Source organism: Eleutherodactylus coqui, chromosome 9, assembly GCF_035609145.1.
Source record: "Eleutherodactylus coqui strain aEleCoq1 chromosome 9, aEleCoq1.hap1, whole genome shotgun sequence".
Lineage (NCBI taxonomy): Eukaryota > Metazoa > Chordata > Amphibia > Anura > Eleutherodactylidae > Eleutherodactylus > Eleutherodactylus coqui.
Genome location: NC_089845.1, coordinates 173,941,629 through 173,968,679, shown reverse-complemented (window position 1 = coordinate 173,968,679; position 27,051 = coordinate 173,941,629). Strand labels below are relative to the sequence as shown.

Sequence of the window (27,051 nt, the reverse complement as noted above, 5' to 3'; positions counted from 1 at the left end):
CACCAGACCCCGTTGTCAGCTATGCACCTGGTGAGATCCTTCCCACCATACCCTGTTGTCAGCTCTACAACTGGTGACATCCCACCACCAGACCCTGTTGTCAGCTCTACACCTGGTGACATTCCTCCCACCATACCCCGTTGTCAGCTCTACAACTGGTGACATCCCACCACCAGACCCCATTGTCAGCTCTACACCTGGCGACATTTTCACACCAGACCCCGTTGTCAGCTCTTCACCTGGTGACATCCCACCACCAGACCCTGTTGTCAGCTCTACAACTGGTGACTTTTCCCCCCACCAGAGCCCGTTGTCAGCTTTACACCTGGTGACATCCCACCACCAGACCCTGTTGTCAACTCTACACCTGGTGACATCCCCCCACCAGACTTTGTTTTCAGCAGTACACTTGGTGACATCCCACCACCAGACCCCGTTGTCAGCTCTACAGCTAGTAACATCCCACCACCAAGTCCCATTGTCAGCTCTACACCTGGTGACATCCACCCACAAGACCCCTATTGTCAGTTCTACACCTGGTGACATCCCCCACCAGACCCTTTGTCAGCTCTACACCTGGTGACTTTCTACCACCAGACTCCATTGTTCATTCTACATCTGGTGACATCCCGCCATCAGACCTCGTTTTCAGCTCTATACCTGGTGACATCCCACCACCAGATCCTGTTATCAGCTCTACACCTGGTGACATCCCCCCACCAGACCATGTTGTCAGCTCTACACCTGGTGACATCCCCCGACAGACCCCTTTTTTGCCTCCACACCTGGTGACATCCCCCCGCCAGACCCCTTTGTCAGCTGTACACTTGGTGACATCCCACCACCAGACCCTGTTTTCAGCTCTACACCTGGTGATATCCCCCAACCGGACTTTGTTGTCAGCTCTACACTTGGTGACATCCCCCACCAGACCCTTTGTCAGCTCTACACCTGGTGACTTTTTGCCACCAGACTCCATTGTTCGTTCTACATCTGGTGACATCCCGCCACCAGACCCCGTTGTCAGCTCTACACCTGGTGACATCCCCCCACCAGACCCTGTTGTCAGCTCTACACTTGGTGACATCCCACCACCAGACCCTGTTGTCAGCTCTACACCTGGTGACATCCTACCACTAGACCCCGTTGTCAGCTCAACACCTGTTGACATACCCCCACCAGACCCTGTTTTCAGCTCTACACCTGGTGATATCCCCCAACCAGACTTTGTTGTCAGCTCTACACTTGGTGACATCCCCCACCAGACGCTTTGTCAGCTCTACAACTGGTGACTTTCTGCCACCAGACTCCATTGTTCGTTCTACATCTGGTGACATCCCGCCACCAGACCCCGTTCTCAGCTCTATACCTGGTGACATCCCACCACCAGATCCTGTTATCAGCTCTACACCTGGTGACATCCCCCCACCAAACCATGTTGTCAGCTCTACACCTGGTGACATCGCCCGCCAGACCCCTTTTTTGCCTCCACACCTGGTGACATCCCCCCGCCAGACCCCTTTGTCAGCTCTACACCTGGTGACATCCCCCCACCAGACCCTGTTGTCAGCTCTCCACCTGGTGACATCCCCCCACCAGACCCTGTTGTCAGCTCTACACCTGGTGACATCCCCCCACCGGACCCTGTTGTCAGCTCTCCACCTGGTGACATCCTACCACCAGACCCCGTTTTCAGCTCAACACCTGTTAACATACCCCCACCAGACCCTGTTTTCAGCTCTACACCTAGTGATATCCCCCAACCAGACTTTGTTGTCAGCTCTACACTTGGTGACATCCCCCACCAGACCCTTTGTCAGCTCTACACCTGGTGACTTTCTACCACCAGACCCCATTGTTTGTTCTACATCTGGTGACATACCGCAACCAGACCCTGTTTTCAGCTCTACACCTGGTGATATCCCCCAACCAGACTTTGTTGTCAGCTCTACACTTGGTGACATCCAACCACCAGACCCTGTTATCAACTCTACACCTGGTGACATTCCCCCACCAGACTATGTTGTCAGCTCTACACCTGGTGACATCCCCCGACAGACCCCTTTTTTTTGCCTCTACATCTGGTGACATCCCCCATTTCCCATTGTCAGCTCTATACCTGGTGACAAAACACCACCGGACCCTGTTGTCAGCACTCCACCTGGTGACATCCTAATACCAGACCCTGTTGTCAGCTCTCCACCTGGTGGCATCCCCCCACCAGACCCTGTTGTCAGCTTTACACCTGGTGACTTTTCCGCACCAGACCCTGTTGTTCATTCTACATCTGGTAACATCCCCCCACCAGACCCCGTTATCAGCTCTACACCTGGTAACATTCCCCCACCAGACACCGTTATCAGCTCTACACCTCGTGACATTCACCCACAAGAGCCAGTTGTCAGCTTTACACCTGGTGAGATTCCCCGCCAGACCCTGTTGCCAGTTCTATACCTGGTGACATCCCCCCACCATACCCTGTTGTCAGCTCTACACCTGGTGACATTCCTCCCACCATACCCCGTTGTCAGCTCTACAACTGGTGACATCCCACCACCAGACTCCATTGTCAGCTCTACACCTGGCGACATTTTCACACCAGACCCCGTTGTCAGCTCTTCACCTGGTGACATCCCACCACCAGACCCTGTTGTCAGCTCTACAACTGGTGACTTTTCCCCCAACCAGACCCCGTTGTCAGCTTTACACCTGGTGACATCCCACCACCAGACCCTGTTGTCAGCTCTCCCACTGCTGACATCCTACCACCAGACGCCATTGTCAGCTCTACACCTGGTGACATCCCCCCACCAGACCCTGTTGTCAGCTTTACACCTGGTGACTTTTCCGCACCAGACCCTGTTGTTCATTCTACATCTGATGACATCCCCCCACCAGACCCCGTTATCAGCTCTACACCCCGTGACATTCCCCCACCAGAACCCGTTATCAGCTCTACACCTCGTGACATTCACCCAACAGAGCCAGTTGTCAGCTGTACTCCTGGTGAGATGCCCCGCCAGACCCTGTTGCCAGTTTTATACCTGGTGACGTCCCCCCACCATACCCTGTTGTCAGCTCTACACCTGGTGACATCCCTCCCACCATACCCCGTTGTCAGCTCTACACCTGGTGACATCCCTCCCACCATACCCCGTTGTCAGCTCTACAACTGGTGACATCCCACCACCAGACCCCGTTGTCAGCTTTACACCTGGTGACATCCCACCACTAGACCCTGTTGTCAGCTCTCCACCTGCTGACATCCTACCACCAGACGCCGTTTTCAGCTCTACACCTGGTGACATCACCCCACCAGACCCTGTTGTCAGCTTCACACCTGGTGACATCCCCCCACCAGACTTTGTTGTCAGCAGTACACTTGGTGACATCCCACCACCATACCCTGTTGTCAGCTCTTCACCTGGTGACATCCCCCCACCAGACCCCGTTGTCAGCTCTACAACTGGTGACACCCCCACCCCCCCCCCACCAGACCCGTTGTCAGCTTTTTCACCTGGTGACATCCCACCACCAGACCCTGTTGTCAGCTCTCCACCTGCTGACATCCTACCACCGGACGCCGTTGTCAGCTCTACACCTGGTGACATCCCCCCACCAGACCCTGTTGTCAGCTCTACACCTGGTGACATCCACCCACCAGACTTTGTTGTCAGCTCTACACTTGGTGACATCCCACCACCAGACCCCGTTGTCAGCCCTACAGCTAGTAACATCCCACCACCAAATCCCATTGTCAGCTCTACAGCTAGTAACATCCCACCACCAAATCCCATTGTCAGCTCTACACCTGGTGACATCCGCCCACAAGACTCCCATTGTCAGTTCTACACCTGGTGACATCCCCCACCAGACCCTTTGTCAGCTCTACACCTGGTGACTTTCTACCACCAGACCCCATTGTTTGTTCTACATCTGGTGACATACCGCAACCAGACCCGGTTGTCAGCTCTATACCTTATGACATCCAACCACCAGACCCTGTTATCAACTCTACACCTGGTGACATCCCCCCACCAGACCATGTTGTCAGCTCTACACCTGGTGACATCCCCCGACAGACCCCTTTTTTTTTGCCTCTACATCTGGTGACATCCCCCTGCCAGACCCCTTTATCAGCTCTACACCTGGTGACATTGCCTCGCCAGACCCCGTTGTCAGCTCTACACCTGGTGACATCCCACAACCATTTCCCATTGTCAGCTCTATACCTGGTGACATCCCCCACCGGACCCTGTTGTCAGCACTCCACCTGGTGACATCCTAATACCAGACCCTGTTGTCAGCTCTCCACCTGGTGGCATCCCCCCACCAGACCCTGTTGTCAGCTTTACACCTGGTGACTTTTCCGCACCAGACCCTGTTGTTCATTCTACATCTGATGACATCCCCCCACCAGAACCCGTTATCAGCTCTACACCTGGTAACATTCCCCCACCAGACACCGTTATCAGCTCTACACCTCTTGACATTCACCCAACAGAGCCAGTTGTCAGCTGTACTCCTGGTGAGATCCCCCGCCAGACCCTGTTGCCAGTTTTATACCTGGTGACGTCCCCCCACCATACCCTGTTGAAAGCTCTACACCTGGTGACATCCATATCCCGTTGTCAGCTCTACAACTGGTGACATCCCCCCACCATACCCTGTTGTCAGCTCTACACCTGGTGACATCCCTTCCACCATACCCCGTTGTCAGCTCTACAACTGGTGACATCCCACCACCAGAACCCGTTGTCAGCTTTACACCTGGCGACATTTTCACACCAGACCCCGTTGTCAGCTCTACAACTGGTGACACCCTCCCCCCCACCAGACCCCGTTGTCAGCTTTACACCTGGTGACATCCCACCACCAGACCCTGTTGTCAGCTCTCCACCTGCTGACATCCTACCACCGGACGCTGTTGTCAGCTCTACACCTGCTGACATCCCCCCACCAGACCCTGTTGTCAGCTCTACACCTGGTGACATCCCCCCACCAGACTTTATTGTCAGCTCTACACTTGGTGACATCCCACCACCAGACCCCGTTGTCAGTTTTACAGCTAGTAACATCCCACCACCAAATCCCATTGTCAGCTCTACAGCTAGTAACATCCCACCACCAAATCCCATTGTTAGCTCTACACCTGGTGACATCCGCCCACAAGACTCCCATTGTCAGTTCTACACCTGGTGACATCCCCCACCAGACCCTTTGTCAGCTCTACACCTGGTGACTTTCTACCACCAGACCCCATTGTTCGTTCTACATCTGGTGACATACCGCAACCAGACCCGTTTGTGAGCTCTATACCTTATGACATCCAACCACCAGACCCTGTTATCAACTCTACACCTGGTGACATCCCCCCCAGCAGACCATGTTGTCAGCTCTACACCTGGTGACATCCCCCGACAGACCCCTTTTTTTGCCTCTACATCTGGTGACATCCCCCTGCCAGACCCCGTTGTCAGCTCTACAACTGGTGGCATCCCCCCACCAGACCCTGTTGTTAGCTTTACACCTGGTGACTTTTCCGCAGCAGACCCTGTTGTTCATTCTACATCTGGTAACATCCCCCCACCAGACCTCGTTATCAGCTCTACACCTGGTAACATTCCCCCACCAGACACCGTTATCAGCTCTACACCTCGTGACATTCACCAACCAGAGCAAGTTGTCAGCTGTACACCTGGTGAGATCCCCCGCCAGACCCTGTTGCCAGTTCTATACCTGGTGACGTCCCCCCACCATACCCTGTTGTCAGCTCTACACCTGGTGACATCCCCCCACCATACCCCGTTGTCAGCTCTACAACTGGTGACATCCCCCCACCAGAACCCGTTGTCAGCTCTACAACTGGTGACACCCCCCCCACCAGACCCCGTTGTCAGCTTTACACTTGGTGACATCCCACCACCAGACCCTGTTGTCAGCTCTCCACCTGCTGACATCCCCCCACCAGACTTTGTTGTCAGCAGTACACTTGGTGACATCCCACCACCAGACCCCGTTGTCAGCTCTACAGCTAGTAACATCCCACCACCAGACCCCGTTGTCAGCTCTACAGCTAGTAACATCCCACCACCAAATCCCATTGTCAGCTCTACACCTGGTGACATCCGCCCACAAGACTCCCATTGTCAGTTCTACACCTGGTGACATCCCCCACCAGACCCTTTGTCAGCTCTACACCTGGTGACTTTCTACCACCAGACTCCATTGCTCATTCTTCATCTGGTGACATCCCGCCACCAGACCCCGTTTTCAGCTCTATACCTGGTGACATCCCACCACCAGATCCTGTTATCAGCTCTACACCTGGTGACATCCCCCCACCAGACCATGTTCTCTGCTCTACACCTGGTGACATCCCCCGACAGACCTCTTTTTTGCCTCCACACCTGGTGACATCCCCCCGCCAGACCCCTTTGTCAGCTCTACACTTGGTGACATCCCACCACCAGACCCTGTTGTCAGCTCTCCACCTGGTGACATCCTACTACCAGACCCCATTGTCAGCTCTACACCTGGTGACATCCCACCACCAGACCCTGTTGTCAGCTCTCCACCTGGTGACATCCTACCACCAGACCCCGTTGTCAGCTCTACACCTGTTGACATACCCCCACCAGCCCCTGTTTTCAGCTCTACACCTGGTGATATCCCCCAACCTGACTTTGTTGTCAGCTCTACACTTGGTGGCATCCCCCACCAGACTCTTTGTCAGCTCTACACCTGGTGACTTTCTACCACCAGACCCCATTGTTCGTTCTACATCTGGTGACATCCCGCAACCAGACCCGGTTGTCAGCTCTATACCTTATGACATCCAACCACCAGACCCTGTTATCAACTCTACACCTGGTGACATCCCCCCACCAGACCATATTGTCAGCTCTACACTTGGTAACATCCCCCAACAGACCCCTTTTTTTGCCTCTACATCTGGTGACATCCCCCTGCCAGACCCCTTTGTCAGCTCTGCACCTGGTGACATTGCCCCACCAGACCCCGTTGTCAGCTCTCCACCTGGTGACATCCCCCCACCAGACCCTGTTGTCAGCTCAACACTTGGTGACATCCCACCACCAGCCCCTGTTGTCAGCTCTCCACCTGGTGACACCCTACCACCATTTCCAATTGTCAGCTCTACACCTGGTGACATCCCACCACCATTTCCCATTGTCAGCTCTATACCTGGTGACATTCTGCTACCAGACTCCGTTGTCAACTCTATACCTGGTGACATCCCACCACCAGACCCTGTTGTCAGCACTCCACCTGGTGACATCCTAATACCAGACCCTGTTGTCAGCTTTACACCTGGTGACTTTTCCGCACCAGACCCTGTTGTTCATTCTACATCTGGTGACATCCCCCCACCAGACCCCGTTATCAGCTCTACACCTGGTAACATTCCCCCACCAGACACCATTATCAGCTTTACACCTCGTGACATTCACCCACCAGAGCCAGTTGTCAGCTGTACACCTGACGAGATGCCCCGCCAGATCCTCTTGTCAGTTCTATACCTGGTGACATCCCCCACCATACCCTGTTGTCAGCTCTACACCTGGTGACATCCGTCCCACCATACCCCATTGTCAGCTCTACAACTGGTGACATCCCACCACCAGACCCCGTTGTCAGCTCTGCACCTGGCGACATTTTCGCACCAGTCCCTGTTGTCAGCTCTACAACTGGTGACATCCCCCCACCAGACCCCGTTGTCAGCTCTACACCTGGTGACATTCCCCCACCAGACCCCGTTGTCAGCTCTACACCTGGTGACATCCCCCCCCCCACCAGACTCATTTTCAGCTCTACACCTGGTGACATCCCACCACCAGACCCCATTGTCAGCTCTATACCTGGTGACATCCACCCTCTAGACCCCGTTGTCAGCTCTACACCTGGTGACATCCCACCACCAGACCCCATTGTCTGCTCTATACCTGGTGACGTCCCACCATCAGGCCCCATTGTCAGCTCTACACCTGGTGACATCCCACCACCATTTCCCATTGTCAGCTCTATACCTGGTGACATTCTGCTACCAGACTCCGTTGTCAGCTCTATACCTGGTGACATCCCACCACCAGACCCTGTTGTCAGCACTTCACCTGGTGACATCCCACCACCATTTCCCATTTTCAGCTCTATACCTGGTGACATTCTGCTACCAGACTCCATTGTCAGCTCTATACCTGGTGACATCCCACCACCAGACCCTATTGTCAGCTCTACACCTGGTGACATCCCCCCACCAGACCCCGTTGTCAGCTCTACACCTGGTGATATCCCACCACCAGACGCCATTGTCTGCTTTATACCTGGTGATGTCCCACCATCAGGCCCCGTTGTCAGCTCTACACCTGGTGACATCCCACCTCCAGACCCCGTTGTCAGCTCTATACCTGGTGACATCCCACCACCAGACCCTGTTGTCAGCACTCCACCTGGTGACATCCCACCACCATTTCCCATTTTCAGCTCTATACCTGGTGACAGTCTGCTACTAGACTCCGTTGTCAGCTCTATACCTGGTGACATCCCACCACCAGACCCCGTTGTCAGCTCTACACCTGGCGACATTTTCGCACCAGACCCTGTTGTGAGCTCTACAACTGGTGACATCCCCCCACCAGACCCCGTTGTCAGCTCTACACCTGGTGACATCCCCCCACCAGACCCCGTTGTCAGCTCTACACCTGGTGACATCCCACCACCAGACCCCATTGTCCGCTCTATACCTGGTGTCGTCCCACCATCAGGCCCCGTTGTCAGCTCTACACCTGGTGACATCCCACCTCCAGACCCCGTTGTCAGCTCTACACCTGGTGACATCCCACCATCAGGCCCCGTTGTCAGCTCTACACCTGGTGACATCCCACCACCATTTCCCATTGTCAGCTCTATACCTGGTGACATCCCACCACCAGACCCTGTTGTCAGCACTCCACCTGGTGACATCCTAATACCAGACCCTGTTGTCAACTCTCCACCTGCTGGCATCCCCCCACCAGACCCTGTTGTCAGCTTTACACCTGGTGACTTTTCCACACCAGACCCTGTTGTTCATTCTACATCTGGTGACATCCCCCCACCAGACCCCGTTATCAGCTCTACACCTGGTAACATTCCCCCACCAGACACCGTTATCAGCTTTACACCTCGTGACATTCCCCCACCAGACACCGTTATCAGCTTTACACCTCGTGACATTCACCCACCAGAGCCTGTTGTCAGCTGTACACCTGGCGAGATCCCCCGCCAGATCCTCTTGTCAGTTCTATACCTGGTGACATCCCCCACCATACCCCATTGTCAGCTCTACAACTGGTGATATCCCACCACCAGACCCCGTTGTCAGTTCTACACCTGGTGACATTTTCGCACCAGACCCTGTTGTCAGCTCTACAACTGGTGACATCCCCCCCACCAGACCCCGTTGTCAGCTCTACACCTGGTGACATTCCCCCACCAGACCCCGTTGTCAGCTCTACACCTGGTGGCATCCCACCACCAGACCCCATTGTCAGCTCTATACCTGGTGACATCCACCCACTAGACCCCGTTGTCAGCTCTACACCTGTTGACATCCCACCACCAGACCCCATTGTCAGCTCTATACCTGGTGACATCCACCCACTAGACCCCGTTGTCAGCTCTACACCTGGTGACATCCCACCACCAGACCCCATTGTCCGCTCTATACCTGGTGACATCCCACCATCAGGCCCCATTGTCAGCTCTACACCTGGTGACATCCCACCTCCAGACCCCGTTGTCAGCTCTACACCTGGTGACATCCCACCACCAGACCCAGTTGTCAGCTCTACACCTGGTGACATCCCACCACCAGACCCCGTTGTCAGCTCTACACCTGGTGACATCCCACCTCCAGACCCCATTGTCAGCTCTATACCTGGTGACATCCCCCACCAGACCCCGTTGTCAGCTCTACACCTGGTGACATCCCCCCCCCCAGACCCCGTTGTCAGCTCTACACCTGGTGACATTCCTCCCACCATACCCCATTGTCAGCTCTACACCTGGTGACATCTCACCACTAGACCCCGTTGTCAGCTCTACACCTGGTGACATCCCACCACTAGACCCCGTTGTCAGCACTACACTTGGTGACAACCCACCGCCTGCCCCCGTTGTCAGCTCTACACCTGAGGGCATCTGATGGTTTCTGTACTGGGGTCTCTTTGAGAACCCCTCCTTCATACCTAATGCTCCCACATCACCTGACACTACCGGGTTTGCATCGGACTGTTTTTCGTGTTAATGCAACTTTTTTAATGGATATTTACCGTGTTTTTTGGGAAGCAGATGATAAAAAAAACTGCAAACCTGGCAGTGGTTTGTTTTTTACGTTGTACACGGTGTGGGATGTGTGACATAATATTTTTTACACTTTAGGTGAGATTATCGAATACCAATTATGGTTTTTTTTGCTTTTTACTTTCTGTGGAAAATGTGTTTGTTTTTTTCATCTTTTGTTTTTCCAGACATTTTTGCTCCTTTAAAAGGAGTCCGTCGGCTGGAATATCACGCTGTGGAGCCTGGAGGAGCCGAGCGGACCGATGTATAGTTTGTGGGGGAAGAAGTAGAACTTGTGCCTTATACATTTATACCTCTGCACATTGTGAGCTGAACAGTCAAGTGGGCGGAACCATCTTTGATTGACAGCTGCTCCTGCATGTACCGTCATACACAAAGAGCAGTATGCTCGAGTGGGCAGACTGCCTTTAAGGCTTCTCTTCCACCCCCCACCCTGTACTACTTATTCGCTTGATCGCTGGCATACTACACTACAGTCATTATTTATGTAGTATTGCTTTGACAGCTCACGGTTTAGACCATGCCTTAATCAGACTCCAATTGCCATGGCAACTCATCGCTGCACCCTCTTTCTGTCAACCACGTATAGTCTGTGGATGACATTGCATGTAAGGGGTTAAACAGCTGACATCAGATGGTCCTCCATTCCCGGCTCTGCTGTCAGTAGACCGTTAAGCCACAGCTCTTCGTTACACGGACTGCCATGCTGGTCTTAAACTTGGCTGCCATGTTTATACAGTAGCCTAGCCTAAGGCATCTTAGTGACTGTTGTAACAACATGTGGCTGTTCACTAAATGGTTAATATTTAATGCGGTTCTCCAACCCCTAACAGCCATGCTCCATGGCAGGTCAGGGTTGGACCCCCTTAGGCTGTGACGGCAAACAACCCCACTATTTTACTCCATTGTGTGGCACTCACAGTTGTCGAGGAAGATGAGATACAGGGTGTTGTTGTCAGGATGCTCCCACTGGATCTTATATAGGTTGGGAATTTACAGAGCTTGGGATTGAAGAACAGGCTCATTCTGTTCAAGGGCGGGCGGCGCCGCATAGTATGAAATCAGCTGCGGATCAGTCAAAATCCACACCAGCAGTACACATTTTGACTAGTTTTTTAATGTGGAAATGCTGCAGAATTGTCCATGAAAATTTCTCCTGCAGCATTTCCGCCATGTGAAAAACATACCCTAAGTCAGCTTGAGGTACGCTGCCATGTGCAGAGTGGCCTCACTAGTAATAGTCTCCCTCACAGTGGCCCCAATATTAATAGTGACCCCTACTGGTGCCTCGGTACTAATAGTGACCCCCACAGTGGCCCCAGTAGTAATAGTGACCCCCACAGTAGCCCCAATAGTAATAGTGAGTTCCAACGTGGCCTTGGTAGTAACAGTGTCCCCCACAGTGGGCCCAGTAGTAATAGTGACCCCCACAGTAGCCCCAGTAGTAATAGTGAGTTCCAAAGTGGCCTTGGTAGTAACAGTGTCCCCCACAGTGGGCCCAGTAGTAATAGTGACCCCCACAGTGGCCTCAGTAGTAATAGTGACCCCCACAGTGGCCTCAGTAGTAATGGTGGCCCTAGTAATAATAGTGTCTCCCACAGTAGCATCAGTAGTAATAGTTACCCTTTGTGTCCTCAGTAGTAATACTGTGCCCCACAATGGCCTCAGTAGTAATAGTACCCACCACAGTGGCCTCAGTATTAATAGTGTCCCCCACAGTGGTCTCAGCAGTAATAGTGACGCTTACAGTGGCCCCAGTAGTAATAGTGACCCCCACAGTAGCCCTAGTAGTAATAGTGAGTTCCAAAGTGGCCTTGGTAATAAAAGTGTCCCCCACAGTGCCCTCAGTAGTAATGGTGTCCCCCACAGTGGTCTCAGTAGTAATGGTGATCCCCACAGTGGCCTCAGTAGTAATAATGACGCTTACAGTGTCCTCAGTAGTAATAGTGTCCCCCACAGTAGCATCAGTAGTAATAGTGTCCCTTACCATAGGTTCACCACCACAGACCTAGAGCGATCTATGGAGCTAAATTACCTTATCTAAGGTAAAAAAAAAATAAAACCCCACATATTTGGTATTCTCGCGTCCGTAACGACGCGCACAATAAGATCCACAAGCTTTTGACTGTGCACGAAAAAAAAAAAACGCTAAAAAACTGAGGCAAAATGCTAATTTTTAGCATTTTGCCTCACTAAAAACGCAATAAAAGTGATCAAAAAAGCCATATGTACCCCAAAATGGTACCAGTAAAATCTACGGCTCGTCTCGCAAAAAATAAGTCCTCACAGAGCTCCGTACATCGAAAAATAAAAAAGATACAGGACTTTGAATGCAGCGATTTAGAATAGAAAAAAAGATTTCCAAAAAAAAAAGGGGTTTTATTGCAGAAAAGTGGGAAAACCTAAACAAAAGTAAGAATTTTGATATCGTTGTAACCGTACCGACCCGCAGAAAAAATGGAATGTCTCATTTATGCTGCATGATTAACGCTGTAAAAAAAAAAAAAAAAATCTATGGCAGAATTGATGCGTTTTCTCTCCCTGCTATCATAAAAAACATAAAAAAAAGTTCTACAATATAGTCTATGTACCCAAAAGTGGCACCGATAAAACTACAGTTCGCCACGCAAAAAACAAGCCCTCATACGGCCGCGTCGACGGAAAAATAAAAAAGTTATGACTTTTGATAAACGGAGAAGAAAATCCGCCAAAAATTATTGCGTCCTTAAGCCCAAAATAGGCCGTGTCATGAAGGGGTTAAAGATCTGTAGATCTCATCTAACCAGATGTTATACACAATAGAATATATGAGTGGCAGGGGAAGACATTTTCTTATTTCATTTAGAACTCATTTAGAAATTGATGGCTGCGACACATCTCACAAAAGTAGGGCAGGACCGTGTCCACCATTGTGTGGCATCCCTTCTTGTGGGAAGTGAGCAGGACAATTGCTGGAGCTTCTAGTGTAATGACCCAGAACCTCATCCTGGACCCCTCCATAAATGGCATACATGTTCGTCCTATGTGGATGCACTGTGCAAGCCTGTCATGTCATATGCAGTGTGCGTGTTGCACAGCTGTGGCGCTTGAGAGGTTAACTCTAATAAAATCATAGTCTGCATGTGAATGTATCAGTCTGCCATGTGGTGTGGTACAAGTGAGGGGATAAATAGGAGTGCTGGAGAGCGGGAAAATCGAGTTCCATCTTCACTGTGAGGTCCATCTTATCTGCTACCTAATACAGAGCCACATGGAAGCACCTTCAGCCTCCGGGTGATGAAGATGAAAGCGTAGCAGAGATATCCCATGATGGTTGAATTCTGGATGTAAGTGGAGTGAGCCCCCAAATAAGAGGGGGTTCATGCCACTAACTGTTCCTAGGGACCCGTGGTCCTCAAAGACTGTCTCTATCTACATTTATTCTGTCTACATGTAGTCGTCACCCGTGACAACTACAACCCCCATTATCCTGTATAGTGGCATTCCCTATCCTAGGGGTGTCTACAGCGGCCTGCAGTTATACTCTGGCCTTGGCTGCGTGTTATCCTTTAGGGAAAGGAATCTGGTAAGTTCCGACCTGACAAGCCATCACTTAACCCTCCCATCTCCTCACATATGTCAGGTGCCCAGGGTCTCCCTATTGGACGCTGCACTAGCTGCTCCACAGTTCTGGGTCATCTGCTGGATTTTTTATTCCTTAATGCGACAAATATATCATATTGGTGGAAGGTCTGGACTGCAGGTGGCCGGCTCACCCCGGACTCTTCTCCTGTTAGGCTGTTGTGATGGATACAGTATATGGTGGAAGGTCTGGACTGCAGGAGGCAAGTTCACCCCGGATTCTTCTCCTGTGAAGCCATGCTGTAGTGGTGGAAGGTCTGGACTGCAGGCGGCCGGTTCACCCCGGACTCTTCTCCTGTGAAGCTGTTGTGATGGATGTAGTATGTGGTGGAAGGTCTGGACTGCAGGCTGTCTATTCACCCCGGACTCTTCTCCTGTGAAGCTGTTGTGATGGATGTAGTATGTGGTGGGAGGTCCGGACTGCAGGTGGCAAGTTCACCCCGGATTCTTCTCCTGTGAAGCCATGCTGTTGTGAAGGATGCAGTATATGGTGGAAGGTCCGGACTGCAGGCGGCCGGTTCACCCCGGACTCTTCTCCTGTGAAGCTGTTGTGATGGATGTAGTATGTGGTAGAAGGTCTGGACTGCAGGCGGCCGGTTCACCCCGGACTCTTCTCCTGTCAGGCTGTTGTGATGAATGCAGTATATGGTGGAAGGTCCGGACTGCAGGCGGCCGCTTCACCCTGGACTCTTCTCCTGTCAGGCTGTTGTGATGAATGCAGTATATGGTGGAAGGTCCGGACTGCAGGCGGCCGGTACACCCCGGACTCTTCTCCTGTGAAGCCATGCTGTTGTGATGCATCTAGTATTTTGTGGAAGGTCCAGACTGCAGGCGACCGGTTCACCCCGGACTCTTCTCCTGTGAAACTGTTGTGATGGATGTAGTATATTGTGGAAGATCTGGCCTGCAGGCGGCCGGTTCACCCCGGACTCTCTTCCTGTGGAGCCATGCTGTTGTGATGGATGTAGTATATGGTGGAAGGTCCGGACTGCAGGCAGCCGGTTCACCCCGCACTCTTCTCCTGTGAAGCTGTTGTGATGGATGTAGTATGTGGTGGAAGGTCTGGACTGCAGGCTGTCTATTCACCCCGGACTCTTCTCCTGTGAAGCCATGCTGTTGTGAAGGATGCAGTATATGGTGGAAGGTCCGGACTGCAGGCGGCCGGTTCACCCCGGACTCTTCTCCTGTGAAGCTGTTGTGATGGATGTAGTATGTGGTAGAAGGTCTGGACTGCAGGCGGCCGGTTCACCCCGGACTCTTCTCCTGTCAGGCTGTTGTGATGAATGCAGTATATGGTGGAAGGTCCGGACTGCAGGCGGCCGCTTCACCCTGGACTCTTCTCCTGTCAGGCTGTTGTGATGAATGCAGTATATGGTGGAAGGTCCGGACTGCAGGCGGCCGGTACACCCCGGACTCTTCTCCTGTGAAGCCATGCTGTTGTGATGCATCTAGTATTTTGTGGAAGGTCCAGACTGCAGGCGACCGGTTCACCCCGGACTCTTCTCCTGTGAAACTGTTGTGATGGATGTAGTATATTGTGGAAGATCTGGCCTGCAGGCGGCCGGTTCACCCCGGACTCTCTTCCTGTGGAGCCATGCTGTTGTGATGGATGTAGTATATGGTGGAAGGTCCGGACTGCAGGCAGCCGGTTCACCCCGCACTCTTCTCCTGTGAAGCTGTTGTGATGGATGCAGTATATGGTGGAAGGTACAGACTGCAGGCAGTCGTTCACCCCGGACTCTTCACCTGTGAAGCCATGCTGTTGTGATGGATGCAGTATATGGTGGAAGGTCCGGACTGCAGGCGGTCGGTTCACCCCGGACTCTTCTCCTGTGAAGCCATGCTGTTGTGATGGATGCAGTATATAGTGAAGGGTCTGGACTGCAGGCGCCTGGTTCACCCCGGACTCTTCTCCTGTGAAGCTATTGTGATGGATGCAGTATATGGTGGAAGGTCTGGACTGCAGGCAGCCGGTTCACCCCGGACTCTTCTCCTGGGAAGCCATGCTGTTATGATGGATGTAGTATGTGGTGGAAGGTCTGTACTGCAGGCGGCCGGTTCACTCCGGACTCTTCTCCTGGGAAGCTGTTTTGATGGATGTATTATATGGTGGAAGGTCTGGACTGCAGGCGGCCGGTTCACCCCGAACTCTTCTCCTGTGAAGCTGTTGTGATGGATGCAGTATATGGTGGAAGGTACAGACTGCAGGCAGTCGTTCACCCCAGGCTCTTCTCCTGTGAAGCCATGCTGTTGTGATGGATGCAGTATATAGTGAAGGGTCTGGACTGCAGGTGGCCGTACTTTTCTCCTGTGAAGCTATTGTGATGGATGCAGTATGTGGTGGAAGGACTGGACTGCAGGCGGCCGGTTCACCCCAGATTATTCCCCTGTGAAGCTGTTGTGATGGATGCAGTATGTGGTGGAAGGACTGGACTGCAGGCGGTTGGTTCACCCCGGACTTTTCTCCTGGGAAGCCATGCTGTTGTGATGGATGTAGTATGTGGTGGAAGGTCTGGACTGCAGGTGGCCGGTTCACCCCTGACTCTTCTCCTGGAAAGCTGTAGTGATAGATGTATTATATGGTGGAAGGTCTGGACCGCAGGCCACCAGTTCACACCGGACTATTACCCTGTGAAGCCATGCTGTTGTGATGGATGCAGTATGTGGAGAAATGTCTGGACTGCAGGCGGCTGGTTCACCACGGACTCTTCTGTAAAGCTGTTGTTATAGATGCAGTATGTTGTTTAATGTCTGGACTGCAGGTGGCCAGTTCACCCCGGACTCTTCTCCCGTGAAGCTGTTGTGATGGATGTACCATATGGTGGAAGGTCTGGACTGCAGGCGGTTGGTTCACCCCGGACTCTTCTTCTGTGAAGCCATGCTGTAGTGATGGATGTTGTATGAGGTGAAAGCTCTGGACTGCAGGCGGCCAGTTCACCCCGGACTCTTCTCCGGTCGAGCCATGCTGTTGTGATTGATGTAGTATATGGTGGAAGGTCTGGACTGCAGGCGGCCGGTTCACCCTGGACTCTTCTCCTGGGAAGCTGTTGTGATGAATGCAGTATATGGTTGAAGGTCTGGACTGCAGGCGGTTGGTTCACCCCAGACTCTTCTTCTGTGAAGCCATGCTGTAGTGATGGATGTAGTATGTGGTGGAAGGTCTGGACGGCAGGCGGCTGTTTCACCCCGGACTCTTCTCCTGTGAAGCCATGCTGTTGTGACGGATGTAGTATATGAGGGAAGTCTCGACTGCAGGTGGCCGGTTCACCCCGGACTCTTCTCCTGTAAAGCCATGCTGTTGTGATGGATGTAGTATGTGGTGGAAGGTCCGAACTGCAGGCGGCTGGTTAACTTCCAGACTTTTCTCTGAAACTGTTGCGATGGATGCCGTATATGGTGGAAGGTCCGGACTGCAGGTGGCTGGTTCACTTCCGGATTTTTCTGTGAAGCCATGCTGTTGTGATAGATGCAGTATATGGTGGAAGGTCCGGACTGCAGGCGGCTGGTTCACTTCTGGACTCTTCTGTGAAGCCATGCTGTTGTGATGGATGTAGTTTAGCATTATCTGAAATAGACAAGGTCTTCTCTGAGAGATGATGTCTGGATGGAACAGATGTTGTCCTACAACCTCTATATACTGTCAGCACTGATAATGCCTCTCAGGATGTGTAAGCTGCCCATGCTATAAGCACTAACCCCCCCCCCCCCCCCATACCATCAGAGAGGCAGGACTGTGCGTTGATAAGAAGCTTGATGGTTCCTGTCCTCTTGAGTCTGCAGGACATGGCATCCGTGGTTTCCAAGTAAAATTTCACATTTTGATTCATTTGACCATCGCAAGTTTTAGTTTTTTACCCAGTCCGCTGCACATGCGCTGTGGCCCAGAGAAGACGCTGGGGTTTCTGGATTGTGTAGATATACGGCTTCTCTGCATGATACGGCTACAACTTGTATTTGTGGATTGTATAGCGAGTGTGTTCACAGACAGTGATTTCTTGTGCACATTACGTTTTCCTGATTCTCGGACTCTTTTGGTGATATTATGTAGTGTAGATGGTGGATATGCAAAGACTTTGCAATTTTACATTGAGGAATATTTTCCTGAAGTTATTCCTCAGGTTCTACATGCAGTTTTTCCCAGATTGGTTACCTCTGACCATCTCTGCTTCTGAGAGACTCGGCCTCTCTAACATGATCTTTTTATACAGTCATGTGACTTAGTAGGAAATGACCCTCCAGCTGCTTTTCATTATTACCACATACTTTTCCAGCCTTTTGTTACCCTTATCCCAACCTTTGTGAAATGAAAACTGCTCCCCTCCCCCCTCTGAAATGTTCTGCTGGGAATAAAATTTGGTTAGATGAGATTTCTCAATCATCGCATTCTTTCCTTCTTTACATTTATTTACCTTTCACACAGCACCCAATTTTTTAGGAATTGGGGTTGTATATGAGAAAGAGACGAGCGCCTCATGTAAGAGCACCCGGGCACCATGTCTTGAGGTGCCCACCTGCTATGCTTCTGTCCCACGCAACACTGTGATAGTGTGGAAATGTTTTCCTTGGACCGCCACCTTCTCTACGGATCCCAAACGCGCGGGCTCTGCCCCAGGTGATCTTATAGACCTTGTAGAGGAACAGAACAGTGGGTGGCGCACGCCCGGACAAGGCATGATATCCCATATATAATGTCCTTTGCTAAGGATGTTACCGACCATTACTGTGCCTGAACCTCCTCCATTCAGTGCCCCATCCCTCTACAACAATGACACCGGCCCTGGTTGGCCTGATAGTCTAGACACTATGCCACTTGCACCCGGCTCTAGACTTACTGCCATCTAGCGCTTACATGGCACAGCTCTGTAGAATTAGACTTTGCATTGGTGTTATCGCCTCTTATGTTTGTAAATCAGTTTCCAACATTGACTAGCAGGGGAGCCGCCTGTAGGTGGCAATAAAGAGTTGCTTTCCTTCAGGAGGAGAACTTATTTGCATATTTTTCCCAAGAGCCTTGCCTTAACCGCTCTCTAGTTTGGGCTGGGATCAGTACCCCAGCGAGGTGTAAAAGGTAATGGTGGGTCCGGATTCCTGGCGGTTTGCTCTGGTTGATGGACGCAGTTGTGATATTTCTTGTGATATTCTGATTTTCTGTCTTTTTCTGTATTTCAGTATTCTCAGATGAGGGATGAAGTCTTCAAATCCAACCTGGTGTGCGCCTTCATAGTGCTCATCTTTATCACCGCAATCCAAAGCCTGCTTCCTTCTTCCAGGTGATTTTAATTTCTACCATTGATGCCAGTGATAACAAAGGAAACGCCAAGTGTGACTGCCGTTGTTAACCCTGTATATCCCATTACCCCCCAAGGGTGAGTGATATGGGGAGCTGTTTGCCACTGTGGATAGTAACAAGTAGGAAATAAGCTGCTCATTACAAATGTGTCATGGCTTTGCTTGGTGAAACTATTCCCCAGTTGCCCCAGTGGAAGTTGTGGGGTGATGGCGGCTCTGCGCTGTACGGTCTCCTCACTTTGGTGTTGTGTCGCATTGCAAGGCCAAATGAGAAAAGTGCAGAAGAGGTGGATAACGTCACACTTCACTTGTGCAGAATAAGCTTGGTGGTTACAGTCACCTGTCATAGAGGCACATCTCGTCAGCTGCATGCTGCACATCTAGTGCTGGTGGCTTTTACCCTCCCCTCAATCAGACTATGTGGCTGTATGTTACTTTTTCTGGCTTGGTGTATTTCTATTTTCTCACCGTTACATGCGTTCCTTGGGACTGAAGGTTACTTACTTTTCCTCTGTGACCTCAGGTAGTTCTTGCTGGTAATGTCTCTGGGGCTCTCCCTGTTCTGGCGCTCTCTCACTGACTCCGTGCTGCATACTGCAAACTTCTTAGCAGTGCCATTTTAATACTTAAATCAGTTTACAACATGGGTGGTAAAATGGGCTACTGTTTCCCCACCCCCTTTACTGTATCCCACTCCATCTACTATTTCCCTACCCTCTAAACTGTTTCCCCACCCCCTCTACTGTTTCCCCTCCCATTGTTTCCCCAACTCTTCCATTGTTTTCCCATTCCCTCACTGTTTCCCCACCCCTTCACTGTTCCCACACTCCATCCACTCTTTCCCTACAGCCTCTACTCTTTCCACATGTCCTCTGTTTCCCTATGCTGTCTATTGTTTCCCCAGCCCCTTATTTTTTTTCTATCCCCTCATTGTTTCCCCACACCTCCTCACTTTTTCCCCACCCCTTCAATTATTTCTCCATTGTTTTCCCATCTCACTATTTCCCCATGCCCTCATTGTTTCCACACACTCTCTACTCTTTCCCCACGGCCTGCAATCTTTCTTCATACTCTCTACTGTTTCCTCATGCCCTCTGTTTCCCTATGCTGTCTACTGTTTCCCCACACTGTCTACTGTTTCCTCATGCCCTCTGTTTCCCTATGCTGTCTACTGTTTCCCCACCCTCTCTGCTGTTTCCCCACCCCTCCATTATTTTCCTACCCCCTCACTGTTTCTCCACCTTTTCCATTATTACTCCATTGTTTTCCCACCCCCTCGATGTCTCCCCACTCTATCTACTTTTTCCCCACGCCGTCTACTATTTCCCCATTCCCTTACTGTTTCCACATGTCCTCTACTGTTTCCCCATGCTCTCCATTGTTTCCCCACGCCCTCTACTGTTTCTCCACCCCCTCACTGCTTCCCCACCCTCTCCACTGTTTCCCCTTACCCCCTAACTGCTTTCGCACCCCCTCTACTGTTTCACCAACCCCTTACTTTCGGTCTGCCCTTTCCGTCCTCATACTTTTTTTTTTTTTACAGAAGGAGAGATATCAACCTAACCAAGCAGGTTGCACTCCTTTGATCTATTCTAGTGATCACCTACCTGCCTAAGCATCTGAGTGCACTACTGCGTCCAAATGCCAGCCTCAATGAGTACTGAGAGCATCGACCACAGTGAACAGGCTGAACATGGAAGTGTGCAGAGACTGAGGGGCACAAGAGGGGAGAGCAACTTGTTTAATTAAAGGGAACCAGTCACCGTTTAGGAGCATAAACTAAGTTATGGTGCTCTTAGGGCCAGTTCCCCGGAGCCCTAGGGGGTATTGTTTATACTTACCCCATAATGCTCACCCCCGGAAGTCAGAGTGTGGACTGTCCAGTGGACTCAAAACTGCAGGCTGACTTTTAGAAGTGATAGTGCGGGCATTGGGTGGTGAGTAAGTATAAACAAAACCTACCTGGGCTTCTAAGAACCGGGCTTAAGAGCGCCATAACTTAGTTTATGCTCCCAGACAGTGACTAGTTCCCTTTAAGTTGTATTCCTAAGGATTCGGATATAGTTGAAAGTTGTGCCACTGCCAATGGGCATGGGGCAGATGGTTAATGTGACCCTGCTTCCTTGGTGTCTTTCCTCTTTAGCCTCATTGCTCCCCAAGCATGGGATCTGTGTGCTACCTACCCTACTCTCCAACCAGTCTATGGGTGAGAGCCCCTTTTTTTTCTACTTTTAGTTCCTCCCATCAGATTGTTCTTGTTGTTAGCTATTTAGTCACTCACGACCCTCAGTGACCCTAAAGGTGAGCTCCCCCCCATGTTTTTCGGTTTTGCTTCTTTCAGTTGTGTGATATCCATCCCAGTATCCGCTCTGACAGTATCAGCCATCGTGTTCTTTGGCAGCCGGATCTTCTTTTGCCACTGATCTGTCCAAGAAATATATTTTTTTTAGCAATTCTGCTTGCATTACATGGCCAAAATCCATGAGTCAGGCCATCTTGTCTTCCGTGAGTCCGAGTCCACTCACCACGCCCTCTGTGAGTCCGAGTCCGCTCACGTCGCCCTCTGTGAGTCCGCTCACGTCGCCCTCTGTGAGTCCGCTCACGTCGCCCTCTGTGAGTCCGCTCACGTCGCCCTCTGTGAGTCCGCTCACGTCGCCCTCTGTGAGTCCGCTCACGTCGCCCTCTGTGAGTCCGAGTCCGCTCACCTCGCCCTCTGTGAGTCCGAGTCCGCTCACCTCGCCCTCTGTGAGTCCGAGTCCGCTCACCTCGCCCTCTGTGAGTCCGAGTCCGCTCACCTCGCCCTCTGTGAGTCCGAGTCCGCTCACCTCGCCCTCTGTGAGTCCGAGTCCGCTCACCTCGCCCTCTGTGAGTCCGAGTCCGCTCACCTCGCCCTCTGTGAGTCTGAGTCCGCTCACCTCGCCCTCTGTGAGTCCGAGTCCGCTCACCTCGCCCTCTGTGAGTCCGAGTCCGCTCACCTCGCCCTCTGTGAGTCCGAGTCTGGTTACCTTGCCCTCCAGTGATATATCGGGTCTTATACGACTCAGGACTTCTTTGTTTGTTACTCTTGCCGTCAAGGGTATACGCAGCAGCTTTCGCCAGCAGCTCCATCGCATCAATCCTCCTATTAGCTTTCACCTCCATACGTGGCTCGGAGGTAAACGGTGGTTTGCACTATCCTGCTTTTAGTTGCTATACCGATATCCCTACTTTTTCAGATTGTGTCCATGTTTAGCATCCATCCCGTGTTTTAGCTCTAGCATAGATTCCACAGCCTGGTCAATTTTTGAGCTAAGAAAGATGAAGTCTCGCATGCATTCCTTGACTTTGTTGTTGATTTTGATTTGAATTTGGCCATTTTTTTTTTGCAGTTTCCATAATTTTAGTCTTCATTACATTCAGGTAGAGGCCCATTTTATCACTTTAAGTTTTAATCTTCCATATCAGCTTCTTCAGACCGGCTTCTGTTTCTGCAAGCAGAGTTGTGTCGTCCACAGAGCGGAGATTGTTGAGGTTTCTTCCACCTATTTTCACCCCGATTTTCTCCTCGGTCCATTTTCTGCATGATCACTTTCACATATAGGTAAACAAGAAGGGTGAGAGGACTGCTGTCAGACGCCTTTGCCGATTCCAAACCAATCTGTGTCTCCATACTGTGTTCTCACAGCGGCTTCTTGATTGGTATAAAGTGATTTTATCAGCTTGACTAGATGTGCCGATACACCCAGGTCTTGTAGGGGGCACCATAGCTTGTGTTATCAGACCACACCGGTACCGATCTGGTGACCTCGTTGCCAGGGGCCAAATTGGTAGATATGGAAGCCCGTGATGAGAAGATTTGCTAGCAATTATCTATCAATAGCATGAAATCACTCCATGTTATGTCAAGACACTTACTTCTCCATGAGAACTCAATGAATTCTACTTTATTATCAACATTACCAACTCTTATACAGAAAGAAGAAGGCGGATTCAAGAGTTACTTGGTACAAAGATTTGTGTTACATAGGTGAAGAGCAATTTTAAGGGTCAGTTATTATGTTACAGTATACTACCTGTGATACGCCAGCCCGGGTGCCCTAGATCTCACCCTCAACCCCTGTCCCTGCCTGCTTGCCTCCACTCCTGGCTAACCCCAGGTGGGCAACTGGGTGGCGGTCCCTACTCTAACTAGGGACCGAAAAAGGGACGCTGGCGTACCTGGATGGAAAGGATAGAATACTGACAGAAAAGGCAGATGTAAATAACCAACACGGACAATACTAAGCAGAACTGAGGCAGATGGAAAAACCTGGTAGATGCTAGCAAGTATAGCAGACAAGCTGATAGAGGCAGGAGACCTACAGAGGCAGACTAGCTAGCACACTAAGGGAAACCAATAACTGGCAGTGATTGCAAGTCTCTGCCCGACCTTTAAACAAAAGCCTCTGCCCAGGGGCGGAGAGAGGGAGACAGCCAACTCCTAACAGAACATAATAAAAGGGAGCTCGTGCACGGCAGCTGCACTCACAGGTGCGCGCGCCCAGCACCGCGCTGGCCAGGCACCTGCGCTCCCAGCAGCTGAACAACAAGCCGAGGGGATGCCCCGACCGTGGGACCCCGCACACCGCCACCCCGGGAGGACCAGCAACCGCCGCATGCTAACACTGTGTATTACACTAGTGGCTGCTCCGGTGTCTACCAGAAAGGGGATAGTACCTTCTAAACCTACAGTCAGAGACAATAGTTGCTGGGCCCCTTCTGGATTTGATAACTTGCAAAGGGCAGACATCATCAATGAGTACAGACACTGGATTTCCTGTTTTCTAATAGTCAGAGGAGGACGGTCTGGGTTTGGACTGTCTATTCTGAGACAAAGGAGGTGCCCTACATTGTCTATGCATGTGGCCCTGTTTGCCACAGTTGTAGCAAGTGATAGGTTTTCGGGATTCATTATTGTCCAGGTCTACAAGTACTGTGGTAAGACCTCCCACAAAGGCTTGCGTAAGAAGTTGGGCATGTGCAGGGACATTAGGACTGTATCCCAAGTCCCTCCACGCTACCAGAATCCTAGACGAACATTTCCCTGCTGATTCTGTCTCCTCCTGCCTGACATCATGCAAGGTAATTCCTAACTCTGTCAAACGCTTTGAAGCCCAGTCTTTCAGATGACGTAGGAAAGTAGCCCCCGAACCTAACACTTCAGGGTCAGGTGGTGGATTAAATTCCTCCATCATCAAGGGGAAGAAGAAGGGATCAGCCTTATGTCTGGCCACTTCTTCTAGGTCTTTATAACAGCAGTCATAGAGTCCTGCTAACTGTAGACAAGCTCTATAGAGCCCCATGGGTTGTTTCTCAGGATCTGGCATTGTTAGTAAAATATCTTCCTCATTCTGTACTTACTGACACCATCATTTTCAATCCTTTCTTCTATCTTCTCTTTAGCAACCAGGCGGGCACATCTGCCCCAGCCTTCAGCTGCCTCCAGGAGTTTAGCATCTTTAAAACTGCCTTTATATTCTATCGTTGCATTTGACCACAGACGGGGACTAAGGGTCCCATGTCTGGTGTCTTGTTTCATGATAGACATCAAAGCTAGAGATGAGCGAACGTACTCGTCCGAGCTTGATGCTCGTTCGAGTATTAGCGTGTTCGAGATGCTCGTTACTCGTGACGAGTACCACGCGATGTTCGGGTTACTTTCACTTTCATCTCTGAGACGTTAGCGCACTTTTCTGGCCAATAGAAAGACAGGGAAGGCATTACAACTTCCCCCTGCGACGTTTAAGCCCTATACCACCCCCCTGCAGTGAGTGGCTGGCGAGATCAGGTGTCACCCGAGTATAAAAATCGGCCCCTCCCGCGGCTCGCCTCAGATGCGTTCTGACATAGCTGAGGGAAAGTGCTGCTGCTGGTGCTGCTATAGGGAGAGCGTTAGGAGTGATTTTAGGCTTCAAGAACCCCAAGGGTCCTTCTTAGGGCCACATCTAACCGTGTGCAGTACTGTGGAGGCTGCTTTTAGCAGTGTTGCACAATTTTATTTTTGTATATCGGGCGTGCAGAGCATTGCGTCCGCAGTCTGCAGTCATTTTACAGAGTATAGGGCCAGTACTGGTGAGGCAGGGAAAGAGATATACTGTCTATATAGGCAGTGGGCTTTTGCCCAAAAATTGGGGAAAAATACTATCTTTGGGCTGCCTGTGACCGTCTTCAGTGTACTGCATGTCTGCTGGGGGTAGTAGTCCTAATTAATACGCAGCTAAGCGTTACAGCAGGCGTGCACAAAATTGTTTCCTGGCTCTGCTGTCTCCGTTACATCACCGCCGTCATAGCGCCAGAGGGAAAGAGTATACAATATATACGCTGCATACAGTATCTCTCTGGTGTTTCAGCTCACCATTTAAAAAAAGGAAAGCCAAATACTTAAGGCGTACCACTGCCCTTTGGCGACTTAACTGCTTCTGCGCTGTGAATTCCACTAGCTCAGTCCTACGCACCTACGTCTCACTACAGGCGTGCGCAAAATTGTTTCCTGGCTCTGCTGTGCGTTCCGTAAGCGAAGTAAGCCTCCAACCACAGGCCAATAAGCGGCACGTTTAATTACAGCGTTCTGTTTCTGCTCTACTCGTAATACACCATGCTGAGGGGTAGGGGTAGGCCTAGAGGACGTGGACGCGGAGGCCCAAGTCAGGGTGTGGGCACAGGCCGAGCTCCTGATCCAGGTGTATCGCAGCCGACTGCTGCGGGATTAGGAGAGAGGCACGTTTCTGGCGTTCCCACATTCATCTCACAATAAATGGGTCCACGCGGTAGACCTTTATTAGAAAATGAGCAGTGTGAGCAGGTCCTGTCGTGGATGGCAGAAAGTGCATCCAACAATCTATCGACCACCCAGACTTCTACGCTGTCCACTGCTGCAACTCTGAATCCTCTGGCTGCTGCTCCTCCTTCCTCCCAGCCTCCTCACTCCATTACAATGACACATTCTGAGGAGCAGGCAGACTCCCAGAAACTGTTCTCGGGCCCCTGCCCAGAATGGGCAGCAATGGTTCCTCTCCCACTGGAGGAGTTTGTCGTGACCGATGCCCAACCTTTGGAAAGTTCTCGGGGGCCGGGGCATGAGGCTGGGGACTTCCGGCAACTGTCTCAAGAGCTTTCAGTGAGTGAGGAGGACGATGACGATGAGACACAGTTGTCTATCAGTGAGGTAGTAGTAAGGGCAGTAAGTCCGAGGGAGGAGCGCACAGAGGATTCGGAGGAAGAGCAGCTGGACGATGAGGTGACTGACCCCACCTGGTTTGCTAAGACTACTGAGGAACTGAGGACAGGTCTTCAGAGGGGAAGGCAAGTGCAGCAGCAGGGCAGGTTGGAAGAGGCAGTGGGGTGGCCAGGGTTAGAGGCAGGTCCAGACCGAATAATCCACCAACTGTTTCCCAAAGCGCCCCCTCGCGCCATGCCACCCTGCAGAGGCCGAAGTGCTCAAAGGTCTGGCAGTTTTTCACTGAGAGTGCAGACGACCGACGAACTGTTGTGTGCAAGGTTTGTCGCGCCAAGATCAGCCGGGGAGCCACCACCACCAGCCTCACCACCACCAGCATGCGCAGGCATATGATGGCCAAGCACCCCACAAGGTGGGACGAAGGCCGTTCACCGCCTCCGGTTTGCACCGCTGCCTCTCCCCCTGTGCCCCAACCTGCCACTGAGATCCAACCCCCCTCTCAGGACACAGGCACGACGGTCTCCCGGCCTGCACCCACACCCTCACCTCCACTGTCCTCGGCCCCATCCAGCAATGTCTCTCAG

The 27,051-nt window shown here is 51.5% G+C and overlaps 1 protein-coding gene across 1 annotated transcript in view; it reads left to right on the top strand.

Moving 5' to 3' along the window:
* The window catches only part of ADCY8 (adenylate cyclase 8), a 488,216-nt gene that overhangs the window by 339,400 nt on the left and 121,765 nt on the right, over positions 1-27,051 (top strand). Inside the window, exon 9 of the mRNA XM_066578800.1 lies at positions 19,153-19,253. Coding sequence (XP_066434897.1) covers positions 19,153-19,253 — 101 coding nt within the window. The remainder of the gene's footprint in view (positions 1-19,152; positions 19,254-27,051) is intronic.